General features: G+C 40.1%; 1 protein-coding gene across 1 annotated transcript in view; it reads left to right on the top strand.

Moving 5' to 3' along the window:
• Nucleotides 1-23,922, top strand: part of EP300 (E1A binding protein p300) — an 82,025-nt gene that overhangs the window by 24,798 nt on the left and 33,305 nt on the right. The window contains exons 3-9 of the mRNA XM_004771265.3: nucleotides 7,627-7,803; nucleotides 9,026-9,287; nucleotides 9,915-10,028; nucleotides 10,997-11,242; nucleotides 20,223-20,316; nucleotides 20,858-20,995; nucleotides 23,043-23,160. Coding sequence (XP_004771322.1) covers nucleotides 7,627-7,803; nucleotides 9,026-9,287; nucleotides 9,915-10,028; nucleotides 10,997-11,242; nucleotides 20,223-20,316; nucleotides 20,858-20,995; nucleotides 23,043-23,160 — 1,149 coding nt within the window. The remainder of the gene's footprint in view (nucleotides 1-7,626; nucleotides 7,804-9,025; nucleotides 9,288-9,914; nucleotides 10,029-10,996; nucleotides 11,243-20,222; nucleotides 20,317-20,857; nucleotides 20,996-23,042; nucleotides 23,161-23,922) is intronic.

Raw genomic sequence — 23,922 nt, 5'->3', positions numbered from 1 at the left:
TCTGCTTTTCCCTCTCCTTCTGTCCTTCCTCCTGCTTGTGTGCATGCTTTTTCTCCCTCTCTCTTAAATAAAATCTTAAAAAAAAGAAGAGTATCTGTTCTGTTAAAGAGCTTGTTATGATTTTTTTAACTTTTTTTTTTTTTAAGATTTTATTTTATTTGATAAAGTGAGATCACAAGTAGGCAGAGAGGCAGAAGCAGGCTCCCTGCTAAGCAAAGAGCCCAATGTGGGGCTCGATCCCAGGACCCTGGGATCATGAGATCATGACCTGAGCTGGAGGCGGAGGCTTAACCCCCTGAACCACCCAAGCAACCCATGTTATGGGGCTTGTTATGATTAAAAAGAGACAAGATCCAGAATTTTATTAAATAACAGCAGACAGTATAGTTGTATCTAAATTAGCATTAGCTCCAACAGTTAAGGAGCTGCTGAATTAATATGCTAAGGTCATTAATTCTAACAGCAGCCCTATGGTTTTATGTTACACAGGTGAGGGACCAGTCAGGAAATGGGTATTACAGAGAATTTTTGTTTGTTGTTGTTTTTTTTTTTTTAAGATTTTATTTATTTATTTGACAGAGATCTCAAGTAGGCAGAGAGAGAGGAAGGGAAGCAGGCTCCCTGCTGAGCAGAGAGCCCAATGCGGGACTCGATCCCAGGACCCTGAGATCATGACCTGAGCCGAAGGCAGCGGCTTAACACACTGAGCCAACCAGGCGCCCCAACTTTTGTCTTTTTGAATTAAAAGTGCCTGTTGTTGATCACTGTATAATGTCATTCTGTTGTTATGATCCATGTATTAATAAAACTTACACAGGTAAAAACATAGAGTTGCCTTTATGTTTCTTGCAGCAGCAGTCACCTCCTCACTTACTTGTAACCTTATATAGGGGTGATCATTGCTAGATCTGCTAGATCCTGTAAGAGCAGGAACCCTGCCTGTTTTCTATAATTCAGTTTTCATGATTGCTGGGCCATCCATAGACAAAGCCTTGGAACATCCTTTTGTTTTGTTTTTAAGATTTTATTTATTTATTTATTTGAGGGAGTGAGAGGAGGTGGTGAGGGGGAGGGAGGAATCCCAAGAGGACTCCACACTGAGCACAGAGCCGGATGTGGGGCTCAGTCCCATGAGTTGCAAGATCGTGAGCCAAAACCAAGAGTCACACTCTTTAATCAACCTGAGCCAACCAGGCACCCTATCTCTTTTTTTTTATACGATTTTTTTTTTAAAGATTTTATTTATTTATTTGACAGACAGTTCATAAGTAGGCAGAGAGGCAGGCAAGAGAGAGAGGGGGAAGCAGGCTCCCCACCAAGCAGAGAGCCCAATGCGGGCCTCGATCCCAGGACCCTGAGATCACAACCCAAGCTGAAGGCAGAGCTTTAACCCACTGAGCCACCCAGGTGCCCCTCTTTTTTCTTTTTAAAAAGATTTTTAAAATTTATTTTAGACAGTACAAGCCATGGGAAGGGGCAGAGGAGGAAGGAGAAGCGGACTCCCCCACTGATCAGGGAGGGCGAAGCTGGACTCCATCCCAGGACCCCAGGATCATGAGCTCAGCCAAAGGTTATGCTTAACTGACTGAGCCACCAGTCGCTGCCAGTCACCTCATCTTAGAGCATTTTTATGTATTACATTTTACTTCTTATTTTGTAGTCCTGGATCTGGGGGATGGCAGATCCTAACCTTCCTTTCCTCTGTCTCTGGTTACCTCACATGCTGTGAAGAATTGTGTTATTTGGCATCTGTATAGATTGGTTTCCAAATTTTGTATGAATTGTGACTGATGAAATTGATATTTAAAAAAAAGTCTGGGGGTGCCTGGGTGGCTCAGTGGGCTAAAGCCTCTGCCTTCAGCTCAGGTCATGATCCCAGGGTCCTGGGATTCAGCCCCAGGTCGGGCTCTCTGATCAGTGGGGAGCCTGCTTCTCTGTGATCTGATCAGTGGGGAACTTCCTCTCTTTCTGCCTGCCTCTCTGCCTACTTGTGATCTCTGTCTGTCAAATAAATAAAATCTAATAAATAATAAAATAAAGTCTGAACTTGATTCAAATGAATATTGGCTTTAGGAATAATTCCCATTTTCCTTCTTTCCTTTTCCCTTTTTACAATTTTTTTGAGGTGGTAGGAACAGTAATGTCATTTTTGGAGTGCTTCTCTTAAAATTAACATTAGTTAGTGATCATCTTTGCCATAGGATGTTAAAGAGTATTTAGCCTATAAAATTTTGAAGTATAAGAGCAGTGATTGATCTGTTTTAGAACTTGAATCAGCCAGGAGTGAAGCAGGTAGGAAGGACCACTTGGGATGGTGGGTATTAAGTTTAAGGAGGAAGAATCCATTTTGAGAGAAAGACTAATCTTAAATTCTGTAATCTGACAGATTTGAACGAAGAGGGTCTTATACCCAAATTTACCATCTAGATGGATGTGGTTTTAGGTTTGTAATAACAGTTTGAGGGATAGTCTCAATGGGTGATGAGGCCTGCTAAACTAAGGCATTGGTATAGGAGTAAGGGGAATGATTCTGAAAAGTAATGTTTAAGATTTGCTGTAGGTTCTAAGAGATCCCTAGTCCTTCTTGTTTATCATTGTACCCTCAGTTACTAAGTAGTATCTGGCATCTAACTTGGATTCAGATATATAACATTGGCATTTATTAAATCTGATAGGTAGTAGGAAATGTCTGATTATAGTTAATTTTGTTTTTATTATTTGATGAATCTTGGAGTCACACACAGGGTATTGTTTTGAGTTACTGTGGTATCTTCAAATCTTACTAAGGGATTTTTTTTCCCACTGTGCTAAATATTCCCAAACAATTATTTTCTTTATATTTGAGGTACTACTTTTATTTTTTCTATGTATTTGCTAATGATAACCCCTGTCAGGTGTTTTCTGGATTCCTGTGCTCCATAAGTTTCTTCTTTTAATATATTGAAAACTTAGAAAAAACCTGTAGAGACAGATTTTTTTAAGGATTTATTTATTTGATAGAGAAGGGGGGCAGAGCGAGGAGGCTCCCCCACTGAGCAGGGCCCATTGCCCACACACCCTCCCCCGCCAGGGCTCGCTCCCAGGACTCTGGGATCATGATCTGAGCCGAAGGCAGACGCTTAAACAACTGAGCCACCCAGACGCCCCTGTAGAGTCAGATTTTAAAAAAGAAAGGAAGAAAGAAAGAAAATATTCTCCCTGAGGTGTTTTTTGTTTTTGTTGACTAGAACTGTTGTGGCTTCCTGGTCCTCTCTGCCTTTTCCATTTAGGTGGTTCTCTTTATCCTTGGGGTGCAGGTGGGTGGTGGGTAGTTGGACGTCAAGGATCACTTGAGATACAGAGAAGGGAAACGATCAAATAATGAACTACAGTGTAGTGGAAATTAAGTACAGTATATTCCCTTCCTGTTATATTTGGTGGGGAAGTCCTGGAGGCTGGTGATATTGGAAGGATAGGGATGTGGAGATGGGGAGATTGGTTGTATTTTGTCAAACACTGGCCCCAGAACCCTGAGGAAGACCAGAAAAGCCAGAAGTCTGAGAGTCTTCGTGGGTCAAAGTGATGAGAAGTGTTAGGAATGCATTACTGCCACTGATCAGCAGTCATTGCAGTCTGTATATGTGAGACCAGTAGTCCACCCTGGAGTTTCTAGGTAATGCATTGTAACTGGGAAAGCAAACGTCAGGAACTGGTTGAAACCCAGTTGGAGTCAGATAAGGCAGTGCCTGTGTGAACAATGTGAACCACCAGATTCTACTGTGGTATATTTGAGTAGAGATATTATGCTTATTAAGAGACATCAAGGTAGCTTACAAATCACTGTGTTTTATTTTCATAAATAAGGACTCCTAAAAACTTAATTTATTGTCTGCTGGCCTTTTATGGTCTGTCCTGCAGATTCTGTGTCAGAATAGCATTCATTTTATGTCCGTCATGAGTTTCCATGCTGATAGGAAACATAGTCAACTGAAATGTAACTCCCCCAGATGTAAGCTCATGTATTATTGGACCTATATATTCATATAAATAATAGTACTTTAAAAGCATGTGGAGGACCAGCACTGCAGCCACGCTTGAAACTACCAGCAGAAATTTGACTTGTGTTTAAGCCTGTTTCTGTAGGCCAGATTCATTTAGGAAATTCCAGTTATTGGAGACTGAAGCAGTAAGTTTTTTACTCTGGATGCTCCCCATTCAGATTGCCTCATTCTTTTTTTTTTTTTTTAAGATTTTATTTATTTATTTGAAAGAGAGACAGTGAGAGAGAGCATGAGCGAGGAGAAGGTCAGAGAGCGAAGCAGACTCCCCATGAAGCTGGGAGCCTGATGTGGGACTTGATCCCGGGACTCCGGGATCATGACCTGAGCCGAAGGCAGTCATCCAACCAACTGAGCCACCCAGGCGTCCCAAGACTGCCCCATTCTTGTATGATCTCTCCAAACCTTGCCACTTCCCTCAGGCTTATTCCCCGAGTTACTGAACTCCTAGTCTTCTGATCTCATCTGGAAACTGTCACAGTTCTTTAGTTTTTCATTACAGGCAAACCTTTGAAGATGTCATATTTCTATAAATCCTCTGTATAGATACTGCATATAATTTATTATTATTATTATTATTATTTTAAAGATTTTATTTGACAGACGGAAATCACAAGTAGGCAGAGAGGCAGGCAGAGAGAGAGAGGAAGGGAAGCAGGCTACCTGCTGAGCAGAGAGCCCAACACGGGGCTCCATCCCAGAACCCTGGGATCATGACCTGACCTGAAGGCTGCGGCTTTAACCCACTGAGCCACCCAGGCGCCCCAGTACTGCGTATAATTTAAAGAACAGTTTTATTCACTGAAGTTTATGAGTTTATTTTGTGACTCTTATATTTCTGTTTTCCTGAGTCAACAAGTTCTTTTGTTGAGCAGGATAAGGGCAGTGGGGCTACAAAGATAAATGAACTAAGGTTCTTTCTCTTAATGTGCATGGTCCGGGGGGAATAGAAGAGGCATGCATTTTATTTTTTCACCTCTGTTGTAGTATAAATGCACAAACATTTTTTTTTAAAATATTTTATTTGTTTATTTGACAGCTAGAGAGAAAGCACAAGTAAGCAGAGTGGCAGGGAGAGGGGGAGAGAGAGAAGCAGGCTCTCTGCTGAGAGCCTGATGCAGGGCTGGATCCCAGGACCCTGGAATCATGACCTGAGCTGAAGGCAGCCGCTTAACCAACTGAGCCACCCGGGCGCCCCTGCACAAACATTTTTTAGGGAAGAAAAAGCGCTTCAGTGGTCTGGAACAATAGATGCTTCACAGACATGGTAACTTCTGAAATGTATCTTAGAGTTCCAGAAGAATCTGTAGCTGCTGCTTAGTTGATGGTTGTACCACTAAGTAAGCAACAAAAAATGAAAATTGGACTGCTTCTTGGTGGACTTAGTATCTTCTTTCTTTACAGGTTATCGTTCAGAAATCAGACAGGAAGGGAGGGTGTGCCACTGCTTAGTTATAGGGAAAAGGGAAGTCTTTAAGGCAGATGATAGAGATTTAAGAAGAAAGTTGCTCAGGGGCGCCTGGGTGGCTCAGTGAGTTAAAGCCTCTGCCTTCGGCTCAGGTCAGGATCCCAGGGTCCTGGGATCGAGCCCCGCGTCGGGCTCTCTGCTCTGTGGAGAGCCTGCTTCCTCCTGTCTCTCTGGCTGCCTCTCTGCCTACTTGTCATCTCTATCAAATAAATAAGTAAAATCTTTAAAAAAAAAAAAAAGAAAGTTGCTCTTCAGATTTGCAAGTTAATGGGTACAGGCTACAGAAGGATACCATGGATAGATAGTCAGGCTTCGTGAACATCATGAAGGCTCTGGGTAGGGTAAAAAATAGAATAGACAGAAGGCAAGAAAACCTGTTGGACACAGCCTGCACAAGCTGTGATGAGGGGCTTGAATTAAGACACTGACAGCGGACAGGGAACAGTTTAGGGTTCGTGTATGTGTTTGGAGATAGAATTTGAAGGCCCCTCTGGTAGACCTGGATCTGTCTGAGTAGACTAGAAATCTAGTATGACTCCTTTTAATTGGGTAGTAGTACTAGTCTCCTTAGTTTCTATGCTGAGAGCTTTGCAGTATGTTTTTAATAGGTGGTGGTTGACTTCTGGTGGATTCTTCTATGGAAGAACAGGATTGTAAGTTGCATCATTGCTATCAGTAAAACATTTGGCTTCTGAATAATTAATACTCTGTTCATTAAGTTTATAACTATCCAGTATGATCGCTCCAGATTGCCTGTCCTAAGTACAGACAAAAATTGACTTTTTTAAGTATATAGGGGTTACAGAGAAACTCAGATTTACTTTAGGAGCCAAGCAGGTAATTTAATAAAGCAGGTAGGTTTGAGACTGCAGGGAATGATGTGGACTCTGAAGTTTGCATGTTCTGTCTAAGGGATTCAGATATCAAAAGTTGTTTTATTTTATTTATTTATTTTTTTAAAGATTTTATTTTTATTTATTTGACAGACAGATCACAAGTAGTCAGAGAGGCAGGCAGAGAGAGAGGAGGAAGCAGGATCCCCGCTGAGCAGAGAGCCCTATGCGGGACTCAATCCCAGGACGCTGAGATCATGACCTGAGCCGAAGGCAGAGGCTTTAACCCACTGAGCCACCCAGGAGCCCCAAATATCAAAAGTTTTAAAATCACTGTGCCACTGTATCCCTAAATGAAAAAAGGACATATCCCCTAAATTATGTTTTCTACCTTTTATATGAACAAAATGCTAGAGTAAGCATTCAGATGCTCTTGACATGTCATACTCTCTAACATAGAGATTAGGTCATTTATTGAGTTGAATTTAATTTATTAAGCCATATTTTGTACATTAAACAAAAATGCATCTACTTCATTCAAGTGAAGGTGAATGACAAACCCTTGATTTTTAGATACAGCTTAATGAAGATGCTTATAAGTTTTCTAAAACACATTTATCAAATATTTACAGAAAATAGCTCTGTAGACTTATTCTACCTGAGCTGAAGCCCCTAAATATTTTTTTTAAGGTTTTATTTATTTATTTTGACAGAGAAATCACAAGTAGGCAGAGAGGCAGACAGAAGGGGGAAAGCAGGCTCCCCACCGAGCGGAGAGCCTGATGCAGGGCTCGATCCCAGGACCGTGAGATCATGACCTGGGCTGAAGACAGAGGCTTAACCCACTAAGCCACCCAGGCTCCCCTGAAGCCCCTAAATCTTAATCTTTTTAAATAATTTCTTTATAAAAAGTTTTTATTTATGTATTTGCGATAGAAAGCAAGTGAGAGGACTAGAGAGAAGAGCGCACAAGTGGGGGGAGGGGCAGAAGAAGAAGCAGACTCCCCACCAAGCAGGGAGCCCAACTTGGAGCACAATCCCAGGACCCCAAGATCATGATCTGAGCCGAAGGCAGATGCTTAACCAACTGAGCCATCTAGATTCTCCTATAAATCTTGATCTTAAAAATATGAGTATTTCCATGAACATACTTCTCTAGTCTGTTTATAACAGCAGAGGACTACTTTTAAAATTGTCTCTATAAATTAGGAAGTGGAAAAGGAATGGTCATGTTCTGTTAATGCAGGGAATAAGATTTAATTTCTTGTCTGTTTTTATTTATTCTTAGATGGGAATGATGAACAACCCTAATCCTTACGGTTCACCATACACTCAGAATTCTGGACAGCAGATTGGAGCCAGTGGCCTTGGTCTCCAGATTCAGACGAAGTCTGTACTACCAAATAACTTATCTCCATTTGCCATGGACAAAAAGGCAGTTCCTGGTGGAGGAATGCCCAACATGGTGGGTAGTAATCTATCAAAGATTTGTCTTTAAAGTAGCATTTTGACAGAAGTACTGTGTTAAACTTTCATGCTGTCTGTATACACACTAGGAGTTAATGGATGGACACTGTGATTTAGCTTGTTCCTTCCTTCCATTTCCCGTGGGTTTTTGTTTCTTACAGTATTGTTCAGTCAGAGTGCTTGGCCAAATGGGAGCAAGTGGGGCTGCTACAACAAAAATTTTGTGGCCTGTTCTATTGATTATCTTCTGCTTGTGAGCATTTCTGTGGAATTGCAAAGTAGAACCTTTCTCCTCTTGGGAAGGACTCTGGCGAAGCATTCGGACTCTCAATGACTGTATCTACTGATTTGTATCTGAGTACCATACGAAAGTAACCTCCCTCACCCTCAAAGTTACACGTTGTTTTAAACCGTGATTTTTGTTTCGGGAAATCTCCAAAGCTGCTAACATTGCTATTTTTATTTCTTTTTTTGGTGCCAGGAGGGATTTTACTAAAGCATGGGCATGGGACCCATGGGCAGAAAGAGCTGCTGCTTGCTATTTTGCCAAAGTAAAACGATTTCTAGGTGTAAATTTGTTAAGTAGTCCATGTTCACCTTTGGAAAAAAATTGTCCTGTAGAAATGCTACTTCTCTTTCAGATTTTTAATTTTTTTATTTGTGTTATATAGTCACTGAATTGCGTGTATTTCAAATACTTAAATTACTAGAGATAATAAAAATGAATAAAACAAGGCATCTCTGTCCCCAGAAATGTTTACTTTTTTCACTGGGGAAGAAAAGGGGCTTTCTTCGATAATTACAAAAACTAATTTTTCAAAAAAAAAAAAAAAAAAACTAATTTTTCACCCACCTAAAAGGATCTTGCTAGGTCTCCCGAGGAGTTCTTCATTGTTACTGTGTTTCAGAACCTGAGTTGGACATTCTCTTCACTATAGACTCCTTGCCTTTTCCTCTTCCACCTCAGCTTATCATGCTGTTCTCTTTACTTTTGCTTTATATCCTATATATACTTTGACTGTATTACTTGGTAATGTAGCTTTGTTTTCTTACTGAGCTTCTTGATGGTAGGAACCATTGTTTTATTTTACCTTGGAATCTCCTGTGGCACATGGTAGACTGTCCTTAAAGGTTTTAATTGAAAATGTCTAGGTCTGTATTTATTAAAGAGCACACTGTGACACCTATGTTAAATGTATCTTTGTTGTTTTATCCCTTAGGGTCAACAGCAGGCCCCACAGGTCCAGCAACCAGGCCTTGTGACTCCAGTAGCCCAAGGGATGGGTTCTGGAGCTCACACAGCTGACCCAGAGAAGCGCAAGCTCATCCAGCAGCAGCTGGTTCTCCTTTTGCACGCTCACAAGTGCCAGCGCAGGGAGCAGGCTAATGGGGAGGTGAGGCAGTGCAACCTTCCCCACTGTCGCACAATGAAGAACGTCCTAAACCACATGACACACTGCCAGTCAGGCAAGTCCTGCCAAGGTGAGTGGGCTCAAAGGGTTTCTGTGCTCAGCAACTGACCTTCAGAGTCCAAGAGAAGAGAGAAAATGTGATCTCTATTTTGAAACTCCTTTACAGTTAATGTCTTACTCCATATTAGGATATAATAAAATTCAGTATTATTTTGTCAGTATCTAGGGTTGTGGTAGAAATTTTGAAGGATATCCCTTTTGTGGTGATCCTTACTGACTTTGATTTGCCCTAGCATAATATACTTTAAATATTATTGAGGATTTGCAGTCAGGCAAATACTAAAACAATGTTACCCAACTTAGTATATTTTATATATTTGTGGAGTCATTAGAAATCTGTTTTTATAGAGTAAAGTAGATTGCACATCTTGGTAAAAAATATGGGCTCTGGAGCCGGGTTGCTTAAGTTTGAATCCCACTTTGAGTATTCTGACTTTATGCGAATTGGTTAACCAGGTTTTGCCTGTTTTCTCAACTGTAAAATGTGAGTGGTTATAGTACCCTATAGGAATATTAGGAAGATGAAATGAGTTAACATTTTAGCACTTGGTAAGTGCTATCAATAAGTTTGCTGATAATTAATGTAAAAAAAAAAACTATAAACTGCATTTGAAAAAATTATTCTTGTTCTTTTTAGTGGCACACTGTGCATCTTCTCGACAAATCATTTCACACTGGAAGAATTGTACGAGACATGATTGTCCTGTGTGTCTCCCCCTTAAAAACGCTGGAGATAAGAGAAATCAACAGTGTAAGTGATTAAATCTTTTGAGAAGCTTTTGTACTAAGAACATTCTTAGACTCTTACCAGTGCACTTTGGTGGGATTTAGAGTACTTTTTGATTATGTGACATTCCTGTGCTAGGTTGTTTCCACTACTGTTAATTTCATATTAATGAGATTAGAATTAGTCTTCTATTACCTAAAGATCCAGAAACTGTTAATAGTCGTTCTGTATAAAAACAGTGAATTTATGCTTCATTTTTACATTTATGAAAACTTGAAAGAAATGACATTGGGTAAATTACTCTTTTATACTTGTCTAAATACCTAGACAGTTTGAAATTTAAAGAAAAAGGAAAAAAGTTTGAGATTATTTTTATAAGCTTGGGATGATGAGCTTTTCTTAGAGAAAGACAAAAGGAGAAAGATTTAAGTGCAACTACCATACCTCCTCTCTAGAAACAAAACATTAAGGATTTAGGGCTGAAAAGACAAATTTAGAAATATGTGTACAGCATGTGAAGAAGGAATTAAGTACCATAAATTAATGAAGTCATAAGTAACCCAGGAGAATATTGGGATAAGGAAATAATAATAATTATTTAATAGAGGGAGGACATACCAGAAAGTTCACTATTAAAAAATGAAATAAGGTGCTGTTTCTCTCACATCACATTAGAAGAAATGATGCTCCCTGGTGTTGGTATTTGTGTGGCTCTGAGTCCTGGATACACTGTTGGTGGGAACACTGATACAGCCTATAGGGAGGCTTTTGAGTATTCTGGATTGAAAGTCTTTCATGCCAGTGACCCTCTTTTGACCATTCAGTTCTACATCTGGACATTTTTTTCAGGGAAATAATGAAAAACAAGAGGCATGTACTGAGATGTTTCATAATCACATAAAAATAATTTTATGTCTTTTAAATTCATGATGGGTTGGTCTGTTTTTCTTACATCTTTAACATTATAATCCCATTTTCTTTGTCTTCTCTAGCAATTCTGACTGGAGCACCAGTTGGACTTGGAAATACTAGCTCTCTTGGGGTGGGTCAGCAGTCTACCCCCAGCCTAAGCACTGTTAGTCAGATTGATCCCAGTTCTATAGAAAGGGCCTATGCAGCTCTTGGGCTGCCCTATCAAGTAAATCAGATGCCGACACAGCCCCAGGTGCAAGCAAAGAACCAGCAGAATCAGCAGTCCGGGCAGTCACCCCAAGGCATGCGGCCCATGAGCAACATGAGTAAGTTTGTGTCCTCCCCTGTGACAGGTGTGATGTTGGTTATATGTAAATGCCATGCAAAATGCAGAATTACCTCCTTAGGTTTAGTCTATGTGTGTGTGTCTTTGTCTTCCCACTCTTAATTTTTTTTGTTACGTGACTAATTGTTTAAGGTATTTTTATTTTTAAGTTTTTATTTATTTACTTGACAGAGCACAAGCCAGGGGGAACAGCGGGTGGAGGGAGAGGGAGAAGCAGACTCTCCCCACTGAGCAGGGAGCCTGATGCGGGGCTAGCTCCCAGAACCCTGGAATCATGACCTAAGCTGAAGGCAGACACATAACTGATTAGTTCTTAAAGTAATTTTTTTAAAGATTGTAGTATAAAAGCCTCATTGTGGTCAGTATACCTGAGGCAACTGCTAGTGATTTATATCCTCCTCAATCCATACAAGCATATGTGAACTTGGATTTCTAGAACTGGGATCTTGTGTGTTATTCTATAACTATTTCTTTAATGCAGTTAGGACATCTTTACCCACTGTATCCTTTTTAATGGTTGAAGAGTAATTCATTGTACAGAATAATCTTTCACACATGGACATTTAGATTTCCTCCCCCTCCCCATCTTAAACCACACAAATTGTTATGGGGGCACCTGGGTGGCTCAGTTGGTTAAGTATCTGCTGTTGGCTCAGGTCATGATCCCAGGGTCTTGGATCAAGGCATGCGTCACGCTCCCTGCTCAACAGGGAGCCTGCTTCTACCTCTCCTCCCTGTGAGAGTTCTCTCTCAATATCTTCTTTTACTTTCTTTAAAAAAAAAAAAAAATCTTAAAAAAAAGAAAAGGAAATTGTATTTTGGTTTAAAATATATAGAAATGAGTGTGGTTAGTTTTGGGTTTTGTTTTGTTTTGTTTTTAAGATTTTATTTATTTGACACAGAGAAAGAAAGCATAAGTAGGCAGAGGGATTGGCAGAGGGAGAAGGAGAAGCAGGCTCACCACTGAGCAGGGAGCCTGATGTGGGGCTCGATCCCAGGACCCTGAGCTGAAGGCAGTCGCTTAACTGACTGAGCCACCTAGGCGCCTGAATGTGGTTATTATTAATACAGAGGCCCATATTCTCACTGAAGTGGTGTGCCTTTTGAAATAGCTTATTGAATGTATGTGTTTACTTAACTTCTCCTATGATACGACTGAGAAGGAAGGAGAAAAGTGAGCAGTGTTCTAGTACCTAATTTGGGGCAAATTGTTCCCCTCTGTGTGTAGTGAAGTGAAGGAGGTTTGCATTTAGATTGTATCCCTTTGCTGTTACGCAGTTAACATTTAAGCCATTTTGTTTAAATAGTTAAGTAAGTAAATCCACTGGTGAGTCAGTGACTTTTAATACTTTGCCTCTTTATTCTAAAATTGTCCTTGGTGATGAGATCTTCTGTGAGTAGAAAACTGTCTGGGGGCGTCTGGGTGGCACAGTCAGTTCAGCATCCGACTTTTCGTTTTGGCCCAGATCATGATCTCAGGGTCCTTGGATCAAACCCCATAGTTAGGCTCTGCTCAGTGCAGATTGTTTCTCCCTGTTTGTCTGCCCCTCTCACTTGTGCTGTGGTCTGTCTCTCCCCTCAAAATAAATAAATCTTAACAACAACAAAAAAGTTCTGGTTCTGTATAATCCACCATATTTTTTCCTGTGAAGTCCGTTGTCATCCTTCTGTTAATATTTGTAATAAGCTTTATTTCTGCCCATTACTGCCCAATTCTAACTGAGGAAACAAAGTTGGGCATACTACTCTTACAAAAATGTAATCTTGCTGATTTTTGTGCTTTTTAACTCAAATATACATCATTCTTTGATGAGCATTGCTAATTTATTAAATAATTATTGAGGGTCTAGTTTAAAAAACTAGACCGGAAACTGGGTAAAGAACTAACTAATCCTGCCCTTTTGTGCTCGTTTTCTTTTCTTTTTTTTTTTTTTTTTAAATGTATTTTATTTATTTGACGGAGACATTCAGAATCATTTGAAAGTTAGCTTCTTGAGATTTCTTTTGCCCTTTTCTTGGTGTCTATATTTTAGGATTGAAGATTAATTAAGTTTCCATCTCTTTCTTGTTAATTCAGTTATTAATAGTAATAATCATCATGAGCCGAAACTTCTAGAATACCTCATTTCTTTCTTCTTCTGTGTTCAATCCCATCTTAAAAACTGGTGTGAAAACAAACTCCTCTTTTTGGCGTGTTACATCCTCATGGTTTTTATCTATTAGGCCCAAGCCAGATGGGCAAAGGCTTATATATGAAGTGTTATTTCTTTTATACCAAAGCCCCTTTATTTATTTATTTTTTAAATATTTTCAGTGTTCCAAGATTCATTGTTTATGCACCATACCCAGTGCCAAAGCTCTTTTAGAAGTAAATAGTCCTGGGCACCTGGGTGGCTCAGTTGGTTAAGCCACTGCCTTCAGCTCAGGTCATGATCCTGGAGTCCTGGGATCGAGGCCCGCATCAGGCTCCCAGTTCCACGAGTTCTCATGTTCTCACTGTCTCTCTCTCCCTCAGATAAATAAATAAATAAAGACTTTTTAAAAAGGGGTGAGGGGAAGTGAGTTGTAAAAGTAAATAGTCCTGGGGCGCCTGGGTGGCTCAGTGGGTTAAGCCTTACGCTCAGGTCATGATCTCAGGGTCCTGGGATCGAGAGGCCTGCATCGGGCTCTCTGTTTAGCAGGGAGCCTCCTTCTCCCCCTCCCCCACCTGCTGCTCTTCCTACTTGTGATCTCTCTGTCAAATAAATAAATAAAATCTTTTTTAAAAAAAGGGGGGGTTAAGTAGTCCTATGTGTTTATGTTGAAGGGTGCCCTCTCTCTTTTCATTTTCTTTTTTATGAGTTCTCTAAAACCTAGATAATAAAAGAAATGCATCTCAAAATGGAATCCCCCGGACTAGGGCATGTAATGTTCTCCACAGTCTTACCTTTTTCTTTTCTTTTTTGAGAGAGAGGGAGGGAGAGAATCTAAAGAAGGCCCCGTGCTGGGTGTGAGGGAGAGTTCAGTCTTGCAACCCTGAGATAATGACCTTAGCGGAAATCAAGAGTACGACGCTTAAGCAACTGAGCCACACAGGCACCCCTCTCTGCAGTCCTTTTTTTTTTTTTATTAAAGATTTTATATATTTATTTGACAGAGACAGCAAGAGAGGGAACACAGAATGGGGAGTGGGCGAGGAAGAAGCAGGCCCCTTGCTGAGCAGGGAGCCCAATGCAGGGCTCCATCCCAGGACCCCAGGATCATGACCTGAGCTAAAGGGGAGGCTTAACAACTGAACCTCCCAGGCGCATCCCCACCCCCTATTGTCTTTAAGAGGGTTTTAAGAAAGTATTTTATTGCATGTTATGAACATGTGACCTCTTTTTCACTTCACACCAAAATCTTAACCAATTTATTTGTTGTCGTTTTAAAGATTGATTTATTCATTTGAAGAGGAGAGCGAGCAATCGAATGTGGGGAGGGATAGAGGGCGAGGAAGAGGAAATCTTAAGCAGACTCTGCACTCAGTATAGAGGGAGCCCTTTGTGGGGCTCAGTCTCATAATCCTGAGGTCATGACCTGAGCTGAAACCAAGAGTTGGATACTTAAACAACTGTGTCACCCAGGCAACCCAGCAATTTATTAGTTTTAATCAAAACTTTATACTTCCGAGTAATGTTTGAACTAAGGATTACTAAAAATTATTTTTTGGGGTACTTGAAGTGACCCTTTTAGGCTTCTATGTTTTGAGTTTTATATGGATTTTACTAGAAATATCATGATTTTGATTATCAGAAATAATGACTCTGGAGTTGTATCTTGGCCTTAGCCTAGAACCATATTATCAGAAAGAGTAATGAAATGCACAGTTCAATACTCAGATTACTATTAACTGTATTTTCTTACCTTTCTTTTTTTTTTTTTTTTTTAAGATTTTATTTTATTTATTTATTTATTTGACAGGCAGAGATCACAAGTACACAGAGAGGCAGGCAGAAGAAGAGGAGGAAACAGGCTCCTTGGGATCATGACCTGAGCCGAAGGCAGAGGCTTTAACCCATTCAGCCACCCAAGCACCCCTTTCTTACTTTTTTTTTTTTTTAAAGATTTTATTTATTTACTTGAGAGAGAGACAGTGAGAGAGAGCATGAACGAGGAGAAGGTCAGAGAGAGAAGCAGACTCCCCATGGAGCTGGGAGCCCAATGCGGGACTCGATCCCGGGACTCCAGGATCATGACCTGAGCCGAAGGCAGTCGTCCAACCAACTGAGCCACCCAGGCGTCCCCCTTTCTTACCTTTTTGATGTCTCATAATTTTGAAATACTAAGCCAGACTCTTCACTTCTGTTTTTTTTTTATTTGTTTGTTTGTTTTTCCCCCACTAATGTTCTTTATTTCAGGACACTTTATTTAGGTTTGAACCTGATATGATACACTATATCCACAAATAGAACCATATTGTGTCCTCCCAACAATGTAAGGTTTTTATTACATTTTATAAACAAAAGCAATTTACTATATTTCCACATACTCAGCAACTTAAAATTATTGGACTCCCAAGTGGTTAGTGCCATGAGGTCTCAGCCATATTATTTTAACCCTAAAGTATTGTTGGGGACCCTGCCAAGAGGGCAGAGTGGATAGATGATCAGAAATCCAGGGGAAAACTTCGTTAGGAAATTTGGGACATAAAGAATTTTTTTGTATCCTTCTTTATAGCAGTTTAAAATACTCTAGGTTACTTATTCATAATTGTTGCAGATTTAAGTAAGGTAAAAGTATTATTTAATATGAATATACTTTTTTCTTTCTATTTATTTGACAGCCAGCGATGAATATACTTTTTTCCTTCTATTTATTTGACAGCCAGCGATCACAAGTAGGCAGAGAGGCGGGCAGAGAGAGAGGGGAGGAAGCAGGCTCTCTGCTGAGCAGGGAGCCATATGCGGGGCTCGATCCCAGAACCCTGAGATCATGACCTGAGCCAAAGACAGAAGCTTTAACTCACTGAGCCACCCAGACGCCCCAGTATACTTTTTTCCTTCTAAATTTTAGTTTGGAGTTTTCAAAACCTACCTTAAAGTTGTAATATTCCAGTAAAGACTATATACATACCTTTTACCTAGATTTCTTTGTTCTCAGCATTTTTGCCACATTTGCTTTGTTTCTGAGTATTCTTGAGCTGTCCTGACATTTGACTGCTGTTTCAGCAGGTTTCCTAATAAAAAGGATATTCTTGTCCGTGACCACAACGCTGTTGTGATGTGTACAAAATCTAACATTTGTTGATAACGTCATCTAATGTACAGTCTATTTTAATTTCTCCAGTTGTCCCCCAGAGTCATTTGGGGATTTTTTAGTTTGTTTTTTGATCCACCAAGGCACCCCCAAAAGGTGGATTATTTATTTATTTTTAAAATGTTTTATTTTTTGATTAACATATAATGTATTGGGCGCCTGGGTGGCTCAGTGGGTTAAGCCACTGCCTTCGGCTCAGGTCATGATCTCAGGGTCCTGGAATCGAGTCCCGCATCGGGCTCTCTGCTCAGCAGGGAGCCTGCTTCCTCCTCTCTCTCTGCCTGCCTCTCTGCCTACTTGTGATCTCTCTCTGTCGAATAAAAAAAACAAAAAAATATAATGTATTTTCAGCCCCAGGGGTACAGGTCTGTGAACCGCCAGGTTTACACACTTCACAGCACTCAACATAGCACATATCCTCCCCGATGTCCATAATCCCACTAAGTCATTCGGGTTTTACATTCAGTTTGTTATGTGCCATGTGTTTCTCTTTATTCATCACACATTGACTTTTGATGATCACTGTAGATTGTCCTATAATTTATAATAGTCTGATTGTTTCCTTGTAATTAGATCCAGATTAAACATTCTTGGTATGAATATGTCATGTATAGTGGTGTGTACGTGGTCAGGTTTTAATAATTTCAGCATATAAATGTCTTGGGACTCTTTATTTGCCTTTATAGTATCTCTATTCTCTTTATTACGGACCTTCAAATTATTGGTTAGCTATCTTTCAGCTATTTTATGGAAATTCTGGAACTATTACCGTTAAGAACTCCTGGGTTTTGTTTTGTGCTCTCTTCTAAATGTCTTCTGTGTCACCTATTTCTCGGATACAAGTGCCAGTTTAGGCTATTGGAGTTTGAGAAAAAGTAGTATTTGTGTTTATCGGTCTATGTCATACCATCATTCCCTGAGGTTTGTAGTCCTGGGTAGGAAGAAGCACTTAAGCAGGCCTTTTTACTAGTGCTTTTAAGCAGATTAAGATCCTCCAAAATGACTCGGGACTACAGGTGTTTCTCTTGCTGTGGCTCAACCGGCTGTAATGCTGGCACATTCTCAGTTATAAATTTCAAGTACCTTTGATTGATGGGGACATTTAAGTAAATGAGAAACAGCATTCATTCAGATGTGCCGTGTGCTGGGGAAAAAAATAATATGAAAGGGGCATGGCCCCTATTTTGAAACATCTCTAGTTTGGATAGGTAAGGAAGCAGTTAAGCAGACAAAAACTACAAGATCTCTGTTAGTACACATCCAGTTATAGAAATTCTGTAGCCAGAAGGTGGACTCCCTTCTGGAGCCCTAAATCACAGCTTTTTTGTATAAGACTTCTTGACCATATTTGACCACATTCTTAATAGTTCTTGCTGAGTTCCCTTTCTCTGTAAAGGTTAGTATGGGATTCCTCCTAGGGCTTAGACACAGAGTGAGAGAGAGCACACACGAATTGGGGAGCAGCAGAGAGCCTGACGTGGGCCAGTCCCAGAACCCGGAGATCACAACCCAAGCCCCAGCCAAGGCAGACACTTAGCCAACTGTGTCAGTCACCCAAGTGCCTTGCATCTGACTCTTGATATTGGCTCAGGTCATGATTTCAGGGTAGTGTGATCTAGGTCCATACTGGGCATGGAGCCTGTTTAAGAAAATAAATAAAATCTTAAAAAAAAAAAAAATGTTGGACCCTTAACTGACTGAGCCACCCGGGTGCCCCAACAAAAATATATCTTTAATGATTTTTAGGTGTTGTGATTCCTTCCTCCCCCTTCTGACTTCATCTCTGGCAGTACCAGTACTGTTTGACTTATTTTTGTATTCTCAAGTGAATGTTCGCTCTTGGGATTGTTTTTTTTAACCTCCTCTCAGGATCTTCAATATTAACCTATATAAGGGTATTCCTTCTCAAGTTATGATTGAGCTATAACTTGGAGTCAGGGCTGAGTATTAAATGGACCTGGGGATTCATAGAGAATGTTTTGCTGTGTTTTCATGTGCCATTAAAAGACAGTAAGCAAATGCGTGGAGGGTCATCACTTTTTCTTGTACCCCTTCGTGCTGCTGCCATTGATAAAGCAAATCAATATTATGGGTACCTAGTTTCTCTAAACACTCTAAAAAGGAGTGTTTAGGGGCGCCTGGGTGGCTCAGTGGGTGTGGGTTAAACCCTCTGCCTTCAGCTCAGGACGTTGATCCCGGGGTCCTGGGATTGAGCCTCGCATTGGGCTCTCTGCTTGGTGGGGAGTCTGCTTCCCTTCCTCTCTCTCTGCCTGACTTTCTGCCTGCTTGTGACCTCTGTCTGTCAAATAAATAAATTTTTTTTTAAAGTATTCACACGGACAAATACAGAATTACGAAATAGTACAATTCTGTTTTAAAAGACGACCTTCAGGGCGCCTGGGTGGCTCAGTGGGTTAAGCCTCTGCCTTCGGCTCGGGTCATGATCTCGGGGTCCTGGGATCGAGTCCCGCATCGGGCTCTCTGCTCAGCAGGGAGTCCGCTTCTCCCTCTCTCTGCCTGCCTCTCTGCCTACTTGTGATCTCTCTCTCTATTTCAAATAAATAAATAAAATCTTAAAAAAAAGACGACCTCCAGCAACTACATTTCAGAGCTGGGCTGATGTCAGAAGCATATTTCTGCCCAAGTATTTAGGAAGCATGGAGAAGGAAAGCACCAGCATTTTTCTTCATTAAATGTTATTTACAGGTTCAGCCAATTATTCCCATTATAGTGGGAAGTTTTATTTGTTTCCTTGTTTTTAACTAAAATACCTTGAGGTATGTTGATAGAATTGTAAAAGTTGTAGGGGTTTTTTGGTTTTTGCTTTTACCACATGAAAATCTTATTTGTGTGTGAATATTGCTTTTAGTTGTTTGTTTGTTTGTTTTTTAAAGATTTTATTTATTTATTTGACAGACAGAGATCACAAGCAGGTAGAGAGGCAGGCAGAGAGAGAGAGGAGGAAGCAGGCTCCCTGCTGAGCAGAGAGCCCGATGCGGGACTCGATCCCAGGACCCTGAGATCATGACCGGAGCCGAAGGCAGAGGCTTAACCCTCTGAGCCACCCAGGCGCCCCTAGTTGTTTGTTTTTAAAGAAATGAGCTATTCATTAAAATTGCCAATTGAAGAGGTAATATATATACCTAGAACTATTTAGGTCAGTTTTTGAAGGAGTAGTCAAATGTTTAACCAAAACACGGTCTTTCGTTTCCCCCTCTCCAGTGATCATCAACACACTTACGTTCCTTACATCCTTACATAAGTTGTGCTTATGAAATTATATGCATATATAGTTGTTACCTACACAGTTTCGGTTCTAATTTTTTTTGCTTTTAACGCCATTTTACCCAGTGTCTGTCCATACATGTATGAGTACACCTATAAGACAACATACCAGAAATAGAAATACCAAGTCAAAGAGTGTGTGTGGATTTTCTATTTGTCAGCATTTGCCACAGAGCCCTAGTATTTTTTTTTTTCCTGGTTTGTCATTTGTCTCTTTGCTTATGGTGGTTATTTATTACTCAAGATTCTAAATGTTGTCCTTATGGCTTCTGGGTTTTGGGTCTTTGAAAGGACAGAAAATTCTTGTGATATATTCTAGTACTTTTATAGCTTTTCTTTCTTTTGTTCTTTTTGTTAACTGGTATTTAAAATAAATTTTTTTGTTTGTCTTGACTTAGGTGCTAGTCCTATGGGAGTAAATGGAGGTGTAGGGGTTCAAACGTCGAATCTTCTCTCTGACTCAATGTTGCATTCAGCCATAAATTCTCAAAAGTAAGTTTTTTCTTGGTGGGCGCCCTGTGTTTTAAGCACTTGTTAGATTTCTTTGGTTTTTGTTTCCTTGATTTGAAGCTATCCTTGATGAATGACGGCAAATATTGTATTTGAGTCCATGCTTTTGGCTTTCTACAATATTATTTGAAGTTATATCAATTATATACCTATACCTTCCCTGGATGTAGTAAGAAGTTGCAAGTATGCAGCTGCTTTAAAAATGAGCTTACTCTGTCCCAGAGGTAAGAATTAATCCATTATCCAGTGGTTCCCTGGAATAAGTTATGTTAAAGTAGCAGTTTAATCTTAACAACATAACACCTAGGTCATCTAGACTTCATCCTCCCCTCCAGAGGATCAGGTGTTGTGAGTTAACTTCTGCCTCACACAGGTACAAACACATACTATTTCTATCAGATTTCTTTATTTAAAGACTTGTCATAGTGTGTTGGACCATTTGTACTCATCATTGTCCCCTCTAAATGAAATCTTCTTTCTCCTACCTTCTTCACTAAAACTATATCACAATTCTATTTTAAAGCCCAATGATGAGTGAAAATGCCAGTGTGGCCTCCCTGGGTCCTATGCCAACAGCAGCTCAACCATCCAGTACTGGAATTCGGAAACAATGGCATGAAGATATTACTCAGGATCTTCGAAATCATCTTGTTCACAAACTGTATGTCTTATTCATAAAGACTGAGCATGTCTTATTTATAAAGAGTTACCATGTCAACATGCTTCCAATCCTGCCAGGCACTTAACCACAAGAGGGGTATTATTGATTTTTCTGTAGCCTGGCTGTTGCCGCTAATGCTTCTGCTCCTGTAGCTTTCTTGCTTCCTGTTCTCTGCTTCTCGGCCTTTTCCACCATCATTCGTAGGAGGCTTTCAGCTTTAACAGTGTATATACTATTCTACCTAGTGATGGTTTTTAGTATATTAGCTAAAAATTATTTTAATGTCCCTGCCTTTGCAAATTTCAAATTTTAGAAGCAAAACCACGTCTCAGTGCATTTGAGTATGGTAGTGGTAACAGTGTTTTCTTGTATCCCTAATAAAGCTCTTAAGATGTTGAATGGTGGCAGCTCTCTGTAGTCTTCTGGACCTCTAAAAATGCATGTCAGCGGTTCGTGAGATATCTCTGCACTGTTTGTTGTGGAGTTGATAAATGCCAGGCATTTAGCTTCTTTAAAGAAGCTTCGTTACTTCTTGTCAGAGGAAAGAGGGGAAGGGATAGAGAGCATTATAATGTAATGTGCCCAATATCATAAAAGTACAGTTTGGACTTCACTCATTACAGAGCTTACACTGTGAGTGATGTCCAGCATTTTTTTCTCTGAGAAAGCAGTCTTTTTTCCATTTCTCCTCCACTTAATAGAAGGGTTTCCTTCATTCCATCCATATTTTATACTGGTTTAGAACCATGTGTCTTCTCTTTTATCTAAATTTACTTTTATCTTACATTAGCCTACCAAGTATATTTTAAGTTTCATTTAGGAATTCAAAAATTCCTATTAGTAGAATTTGACAACAAGGAGAAAACTCCCAAGATTTTAAGAAAATGAGTTAAAAAAGAACAAAATGGACTGACTTTGTGATACTCAAATTGTGTAACTATCATTACCTCATATCAGAATCAGTACATTATTTGGGGTTGATTATCTGGCTTGACATTAATTATGAATTTGTTATCAACTCAAATATTCTTCTAAACTTCAATTTCTTTCTTTGCCATTTAGTTTTTCCAAATCTTGCACAACTGAATGTGAGATACCCAAATAATAAAATGAATGACTGGAGGGGCACCTGGGTGGCCCACTCATTAAGGGTCTGCCTTTGGCTCGGGTCATGATCCCAGGGTCCTGAGATTGAGCTCCTCATCTGGCTCTGGAAGCCCACTTCTCCCTCTCATACTTCCTCTGCTTGTGTTCCCTCTCTCACTGTGTCTCTCTGTCAAATAAATAAGACCTTTAAAAAAAAAAATTAATGACTGGAAATACATTTGTCAGATCTTCGGGAACACTAGTGCCAAGCATTTTGTAGGGAATTGTTAGAAAGGAAAAGACTTTGAATTGGGTGGAATCATTATGCATCTCTGCCCCTTCCACTTCATGTGTTTTATTTTACAAGATTTTATAGTGATTATTAGGTTTTATTTATTTATTTTTTGAGGGACAGAGAGAATCCTTAAGCAGCTCCCATGCTCAGAGCATGGAGCCCGATGTGGGTCTCCATCCTGTGTCCCTGAGATCATGACCTGATCTGAAATCAAGAGTCGGATGCTTAATTTGACTCAGCCACCCAGGTGCCCCATTAGGTTTTATTTTACTAAGCTGAACAAATTGAGGAGAATAGAAGGGTCTGAAGGCGGTTGGTTCTTGACACTATGACAAAGGTCAGCTTTTCCTCACTAACTTTATGCAAATAACATGGTATAATTTTTTTGGTCCTATGTTAGAGTGACAGGGGCCAGAGGGGAATTTTGCAGTGTCGTTTCTTACATTCTGCTCTGGGAAACCTTTTGTTTACCTCCGAGACCATTTCATTTGGGCCCGTATTACTTCCTCTTTGAGTACAGCCCACCCCTTTTTATTTTACTTAATATGCACATGATATAAAAATCAGAAAATAACTAATGAGGAGAAAGTTCAAAGTATTGTGTATTTCGGTGATGAGAAGGAGAAGTTGACATGATATAATAGTGGTAGAATTTTCTCTTTCTAGTGTTCAAGCCATATTTCCTACTCCGGATCCTGCTGCTTTAAAAGACCGGCGGATGGAAAACTTAGTTGCATACGCCCGGAAAGTGGAAGGGGACATGTATGAATCTGCAAATAATCGAGTGAGCATTTGCTTTTCTATATAAAGTCAGAAATGGACCCGTCTACTTGTGTATTCTTCTTTGTAACATATACAAATAACAGTGTACGTCAGAGGATACTCTTTAGCTTTCCTGTCTTACTCTCCCTGTGCACAGTCAAGATAACAAAGCAATTTTCTTAAAGCGTATGTCATCAAGAATCCTACATTTTTCCTCTTGGTAATACAGTGCACTTGTGTGGCACTTTATCTGGGTTGTCCTTCTGTCAGCTTACAAAGTGGTTGAGCTGTTACCAGCTCTGTGCTGTGTTCCCGGGAGTATGGTGAATCAGCTGCTTCTCAAGTAGCAGTCCAGTTTCTCTGCATCATTTGAACTTTGTTCTCTAAATCGGCAGTTTTTCAGAATACAGCGTGCTCATTCCACGGGCTGCAATTGCCAGCATGTGTTCTGTAGACCTGCATAACGAGAGGTCATGCTCTACTATGCAGGTTCATAATAAAGTCGCTTTTCACGTGATGATTTCAAACATGAACTCACACCCAGAACGATCGAGGAAAGTGGATTAGGTGGTGCTTATCAGAGGGGAGGGGTGTGCAATGGGGGAGACAGGTGATGGGGATTCAGGAATGCACTTGTGATGAGCACCGGGTGCCGTGTGAAGTGTTGCGTCGCTGTATTGTACACCTGAAACTAATATTAAATATATGCTAACTAACTGAAATTAAAATAAAAACTTGAAAACAGTTTAGATTTTTACCCTTTGGGTTTCTGCTTCCCTCTTTA

This window comes from Mustela putorius, unplaced genomic scaffold (assembly GCF_011764305.1).
Source record: "Mustela putorius furo isolate JIRA1106 unplaced genomic scaffold, ASM1176430v1.1 tig00000738_pilon_pilon_pilon, whole genome shotgun sequence".
NCBI lineage: Eukaryota > Metazoa > Chordata > Mammalia > Carnivora > Mustelidae > Mustela > Mustela putorius.
This window is presented reverse-complemented; position numbering and strand designations above follow the sequence as displayed.